General features: G+C 62.2%; 1 protein-coding gene across 1 annotated transcript in view; it reads left to right on the top strand.

Moving 5' to 3' along the window:
- The window catches only part of TYK2 (tyrosine kinase 2), a gene marked incomplete at its 3' end in the record, with an annotated part of 10,339 nt that overhangs the window by 3,364 nt on the left and 846 nt on the right, over positions 1-6,129 (top strand). Inside the window, exons 6-19 of the mRNA XM_035314115.1 lie at positions 1-90; positions 192-315; positions 1,651-1,843; positions 1,925-2,031; positions 2,319-2,495; positions 2,592-2,679; positions 2,776-2,903; positions 3,369-3,504; positions 3,798-3,949; positions 4,072-4,222; positions 4,502-4,599; positions 4,905-5,097; positions 5,290-5,408; positions 5,870-6,042. The exon at positions 1-90 is cut by the window's left edge and continues 12 nt beyond it. Coding sequence (XP_035170006.1) covers positions 1-90; positions 192-315; positions 1,651-1,843; positions 1,925-2,031; positions 2,319-2,495; positions 2,592-2,679; positions 2,776-2,903; positions 3,369-3,504; positions 3,798-3,949; positions 4,072-4,222; positions 4,502-4,599; positions 4,905-5,097; positions 5,290-5,408; positions 5,870-6,042 — 1,929 coding nt within the window. The remainder of the gene's footprint in view (positions 91-191; positions 316-1,650; positions 1,844-1,924; positions 2,032-2,318; positions 2,496-2,591; positions 2,680-2,775; positions 2,904-3,368; positions 3,505-3,797; positions 3,950-4,071; positions 4,223-4,501; positions 4,600-4,904; positions 5,098-5,289; positions 5,409-5,869; positions 6,043-6,129) is intronic.

Genomic DNA, 6,129 nt, shown 5'->3' with positions numbered 1-6,129 from the left:
GACGGCGGACTCCAGCCACTACCTGTGCCACGAAGTGGCGCCGCCGCGGCTCGTCATGAGCATCCTCAACGGCATCCACGGGCCCATGCAGTACGGCTGGCATCCCGGGGGGGCAGGGGGGGGGCATCCCGCGGCCCCCCAGGCTTGGCTCCAGCCTCTCCCCTTCTCTCCCCCCCGCCCCATCTCGCTAGGGAGGAATTCGTCTTCGCCAAGCTGCGGCGGGAGGAGCACGAGGAAGGGCTCTACGTCATCCGCTGGAGCGTCCTCGACTTCGACAGGATGATTCTGTCCGTGGTGAAACGGGGCCACCAGCAGGTACGGCCGGCGTCCCGGCGCCTCGCCGCGCCTTCCCCGGGGAGGATTCGCTGCGCCGCGGGGGAAATCTGCGAGCTGGAAACCTGCTTTTTGCTGCTTGGGTCGTGTTTGAGCTCAGCAAGCCGAGTTTCCGTGCGGGAGGGCGAGGGGAGCAGCTTTGAGGTGGAGCATCTTGCTCTTTTTGCTGCTAAACCCCTGCAGTTTGGGGTCCTGCACCTTTTCTTGCTAAATCCCTGCAGTTTTGAAATCCCTGCAGTTTTTGGTCCTGCTCTTTTTGCTGCTAAACTCCTGCACTTTTGGGTCCTGCACCTTTTGGTGCTAAACCCCTGCAGTTCTGGGTCCTGCACCTTTTGCTGCTAAATCCCTGCACTTTTGGGTCCTGCTCCTGTTTTTTGCTAAATCCCTGCAGTTTTGAAATCCCTGCAGATTTGGGTCCTGCTCCTGTTGTTCCTAAACCCCTGCAGATTTGGGTCCTGCTCCTGTTGTTCCTAAACCCCTGCAGATTTGGGTCCTGCTCCTGTTGTTCCTAAACACCTGCACTTTTGGGTCCTGCACCTTTTGTTCCTAAATCCCTGCAGATTTGGGTCCTGCTCTTTTTTTCTGCCAAATCCCTGCAGTTTTGGGTCCTTCTCGTGTTTCTTGCTAAATCCCTGCAGTTTTGAAACCCCTGCAGATTTGGGTCCTTCTCCTGTTTCTGCCAAATCCCTGCAGTTTTGAAACCCCTGCAGTTTTGGGTCCTGCTCCTGTTCCTGCCAAACCCCTGCAGATTTGGGTCCTGCACCTTTTGCTGCTAAATCCCTGCACTTTTGGGTCCTGCTCCTGTTGTTCCTAAACGCCTGCACTTTTGGGTCCTGCACCTTTTGTTCCTAAATCCCTGCACTTTTGGGTCCTGCTCTTTTTTTCTACCAAATCCCTGCAGTTTTGAAATCCCTGCAGATTTGGGTCCTTCTCCTGTTTCTTGCTAAATCCCTGCAGATTTGGGTCCTGCTCCTGTTTCTGCCAAATCCCTGCAGTTTTGAAATCCCTGCAGATTTGGGTCCTGCTCTTTTTGCTGCTAAACTCCTGCAGATTTGGGTCCTGCTCCTGTTGTTCCTAAACCCCTGCACTTTTGGATCCTGCACCTTTTGCTGCTAAACCCCTGCAGATTTGGGTCCTGCTCCTGTTTCTGCCAAATCCCTGCAGTTTTGAAACCCCTGTAGTTTTGGGTTCTGCTCCTGTTCCTGCCAAACCCCTGCAGATTTGGGTCCTGCTCCTGTTGTTCCTACCCCCCTGCACTTTTGCTGACCTGCTCAGCAGATCGGGGACGGGGTCCTGACGCCGCCTCCCCTCCCGCAGGGCCCCGGGGCGCAGGGGGCCCTCAAGTACCGGCAGTTCCGCATCCAGAAGAAAGGCAGCTCCTTCGTGCTGGAGGGCTGGGACCGCGAGTTCCCCACCCTGCGCGAGCTCCTGGACGTCCTCAAGGGCTGCACGCTCAAATCCGGCGAGGAAAGCTTCACGGTGAAGAGGTGCTGCCCGCCCAAACCAGGAGGTAGGAGGGTGGCTCTCCTCCTCTCTCTCGGGAGCGAGGGCGCCCGGTGGTTTCTGAAGGCTTGGTTCCCTCTCCTGGCAGAGATTTCCGACCTGCTGATCACGTGGAAGGTGAAGGACAGCGCGAAGCAGATCCTAAACCTGACCCAGCTCAGCTTCCACCAGATCCGCAAGAACGAGATCACGCAGGTCGGGCGCCCTGCCCGCGCGGCAGCCGGGGTTTGGGGACGGGGCGCGCGGAGGATCCCCGGTTCCCGGTCAGGGCACGCCACCAAAACCCCTGCCACCGTGCCAGAAGCGTTTTGGGGTTGCTTCGGCGCTTTATTCCTTCCCTCTGCAAGGAGGAGGAGGCGAAGCAAAGCAGCAGCGCGGTCATCTCAGGGGACGATTCCTTCCCTGCCACCCGCAGCAGAGGGATGGGGCGAGGGTTGGCTCGTGCCCGCGGCCGCTCATTTTCCTCCTCCCTCCGCCCTCAGCGAGCCCACCTGGGGCAGGGCACCCGCACCAACATCTACGACGGCGTGCTCAACGTCTGCGGCGCCGCCGGGGCCGACGACGAGGCCGAGTACTTCTCCACCGAGCAGAACAACAACAGCAGGGAGCTGCACGTGGTGCTCAAAGTCCTGGACCCCAGCCACCGAGACATCGCCCTGGTGAGCCCGCGAGCCACCGGCGCGTTGATCCGGGTCCCTGGGCGGCTTCGTGACGCCCCCGGCTTCGCGACTCCCCTTCCCTGCCTCTCTCCGCAGGCTTTTTTCGAGACGGCCAGCCTGATGAGCCAAGTGTCGCACGTCCACCTGGCCTTCGTGCACGGCGTCTGCGTGCGGGGCTCTGAGAGTGAGTCCGGGGCTCGGCCGCCCTCCGGTGCCGTTCCTTGGGGCTGGATTTTGGGGCTGCTTGCTCAAAAAAAAAACCCTCTCTTTGTGTTCCCAGATATCATGGTGGAGGAGTTTGTAGAGCACGGCCCTCTGGACGTGCTGCTGCGCAAGGAGAAGGGCCGGGTCACCGTGGGCTGGAAGATCACCGTGGCCAAGCAGCTGGCGAGCGCCCTGAGCTACCTGGTGAGGGGCTGGGGCCGCCTCCGCGCCGCCTCTTGTCCCCTCCCTTCGCACAGCAGGGACGATCGGTCGCTTTGCTCTGCTCTCCGAGCAGATGTGGTGTTTTTTTTTAGCATAATTACCTGATTTTTCTCCCTCCGTCCTGGAGGTGAGCACCTGGGGGGGCCCTTTTGCGGCGACCCCGAAACGCTGGAGCTGCTCCGGAGCTTCAGCTGGGGGCCGTGGGGCTGAGGAGGAGGAGGAGGAAGAGGAGGAAGCTGCCTCCTCTGCTCGCTGGGCTTCTGGCCAGCAGCTCGGGAAGGCGTGAGCTGCTCTGGGTAATCCCCGGGCTCCAGATTTGCCCCCCCGGCTCCGGCTTTGTGCGGAGGGACGAGACAGGGAGGGGACGAAAGGCGGGGGCCGGGAGCGCCGCGGTGCAGCCCTGCCCCGTTCCTCCTCTCTGACCCTCGCCTCTCCTCGATTCCCCAGGAGGACAAGAACCTGGTGCACGGCAACGTGTGCGCCAAGAACATTCTGCTGGCCAGGAAGGGGCTGGAGGACGGCTCCCTGCCCTTCGTGAAGCTCAGCGACCCCGGGGTCAGCTTCACGGTGCTGTCTCGAGAAGGTACCGCGCCCCGCGGGGCTCCCCGGGCTGGGCAGGGCTGGGCCCGGGCTTGTTGGGAGCTGGAAAACCAGGTGCTTTTCCACCTCCTGCGGCTAGCCAAGAGCGTGGGTTGTGCCCGAGCTGCTCTGGCAACGCCTGCCTGCCTTCCAGCCCTTAGTTTTGGGCACCGGAGAGGCTTTGATGCGAGCCCCGTGGCGGCAGCCGGCCCGAAAGCTGATCCCGCGGGGAGCTTCCCCCTCTGGGGAGGGTCGCGGCCCCTCGGAACTGATCCCTGCACCTTCTCCCTCCCAAAGAGCGCGTGGACCGCATCCCCTGGATCGCCCCGGAGTGCGTGCAGGACATGGGGAACCTCAGCACGGCCGCCGACAAGTGGAGCTTCGGCACCACGCTGCTGGAGATCTGCTTCGACGCCGACGTCCCCCTCAAGGAGCGCACGCCCTCCGAGGTGACTCTTCTCCCCGTGGGGACAGCGGGGCGCGTGGCATCCCCTCGGCCTCGTGGCTTTGAGCCCCTCCGTGGCTGCGGCCGCCTTTGCGACCTTTTTTTTTTCCTCCGTTTCTCCCCCAGAAAGAGCGTTTCTACGAGAAGAAGCACCGCCTGCCCGAGCCGTCCTGCAAGGAGCTGGCCACGCTGATCTCGCAGTGCCTCAGCTACGCGCCCAGCGAGCGCCCGTCCTTCCGCACCATCCTCCGGGACCTCACCCAGCTCCAGCCCCACAGTGAGGCCCTGCCCTCCCTTCCCTTGCCCATCCCTCGACAGCTTCTCCCCGGCGCCGAAGCCGGGCTGCTGTGGGCACAGCCAGCGTCTGCTATTTTTTGGGAGCTCGCTGCTTCAGCCACGGCGTGAGCCCTTCCCGCGGGGCCTTTTGCTCCCCTCCCTGGCCCATTTTTGTCGGGGACCAAAGCTCCGGAGCAGAAATCGCCTCCCGGGCTGCAGGGGCACGACCACGAAGGCACTCGGAGCTCGGCGGGCCCCTGACCTCTCCCGTCCTTTGCAGACCTCGTGGACGTCACCTCCGTCAACCCCGACTTCCCCGTGTCCGACCCCACCGTCTTCCAGAAGCGCTACCTGAAGAAGATCCGCGAGCTGGGGGAGGTGAGGATGACCCCAAAAGCCACCGAGGTCCTTTGGGGTGGGCTGGGACACGTGGAGGGGCTCGGACCCCGTCGGATGTTCCCTTTGCAGCAGCCGCGCACCGTTTACACGCTCCCATCCCCTTGGGGAGCAGCGGCCTCTTTCTGCCCAGATTTCCCCCCAAAATCCTCGCCTGAATGAGGCTCAAAAATCTTTATTTTCAACCCGTTGCCACCGAGGCCCAAAAAACTTCCTGACCCAACTGGGGGAAGCCGGAACGGTGCCGGCGGCGTCCCCAATCCCTGCTCCCCCCCCACTCCCCCCAGGGGCACTTCGGCAAGGTGAGCCTCTACTGCTACGACCCCACCAACGACGGCACGGGCGAGATGGTGGCCGTCAAGTCCCTGAAGGCCGGCTGCAGCCAGCAGCTGCTGGCCAGCTGGAAGAGGGAGATCGAGATCCTCAAGACGCTCTACCACGAGAACATCGTCAAGTACAAGGGCTGCTGCAGCGAGCAGGGTGAGGGGGAGCTGCGAGGAGGGCGCAAACCCGGCTTCCAGGCTCCGTTTCCTGGAGCCTGAACGTGTTCTGCTCGATCCCCGTCGCCCCGGGTGGCGGGGAGGCTCAAAATACATTTTTTTGTTGTTCTTTTTTCCTCTTCCTGGCTGTTTTTTGGGGGGATTTCTGCCTCGCCTCCCTCTCCTCGGCCAGGGGAGAAGATCGTGCAGCTGATCATGGAGTACGTGCCGCTGGGCAGCCTGCGCGACTACCTGCCCAAGCACAACGTCAGCCTGGCGCACATCCTGCTCTTCGCCCAGCAGATCTGCGAGGTAAAGGCTCGGACCTCTGCCGGGGCGTCCCCAAAATGGGGAAAAAACTCGGGGGGAAAAGCACGGCGACGGCTGGCCGGGCTCCCTGCCTCCTCCTCGTCCCTCTGCCTCCCTTGTGGTCTCCCCCTAAATGGCTCTAAGTCCCGTTTTCCCTCCTCAAAATGGTTCCAGTCTGGTTTTCCCCCCCCCAAACTGCCTCTAAAGCCCCTCTAAATGGCCTCAAACTGCCCCCTTTCTCCCCACATAAATCCTTCTCAATACAGGGGAAAAACCTTGGGGTAAAAGCACGGTGAGACCTGGCCGGGCTCCCTGCCTCCACCTCCCTTTTGGTCCCCCCCCTAAATGGCTCCAAGTCCCATTTTCTCTCCCCCAGAATGTCTCCAGTCTACTTTTTCCTCCTCAAAACACCTCTAAAGCCCCTCCCCACGCCCCCCTCTAAGCCCGTTTTCCCCCCGTCGCAGGGCATGGCCTACCTGCACTCGCTGCACTACATCCACAGGGACCTCGCCGCCCGCAACGTGCTGCTGGAGAACGAGAACGTGGTGAAGATCGGCGACTTCGGCCTGGCCAAAGCCATCCCTGAGGGCCACGAGTACTACCGCGTCTGCGAGGACGGGGACAGCCCCGTCTTCTGGTGAGCGCCGCGGTCCCGATTGTGGCCCTGTTGGGTCCCGATTGTGGCCCCGTTGGGTCCCCGTTGGGTCCCGATTGTGGCCCCGTT

This window comes from Oxyura jamaicensis, unplaced genomic scaffold (assembly GCF_011077185.1).
Source record: "Oxyura jamaicensis isolate SHBP4307 breed ruddy duck unplaced genomic scaffold, BPBGC_Ojam_1.0 oxyUn_random_OJ70828, whole genome shotgun sequence".
In the NCBI taxonomy this organism is placed as follows: domain Eukaryota; kingdom Metazoa; phylum Chordata; class Aves; order Anseriformes; family Anatidae; genus Oxyura; species Oxyura jamaicensis.
Note: the sequence above shows the minus strand (reverse complement) of the source record. Positions and strands in the feature narration are given on the sequence as shown.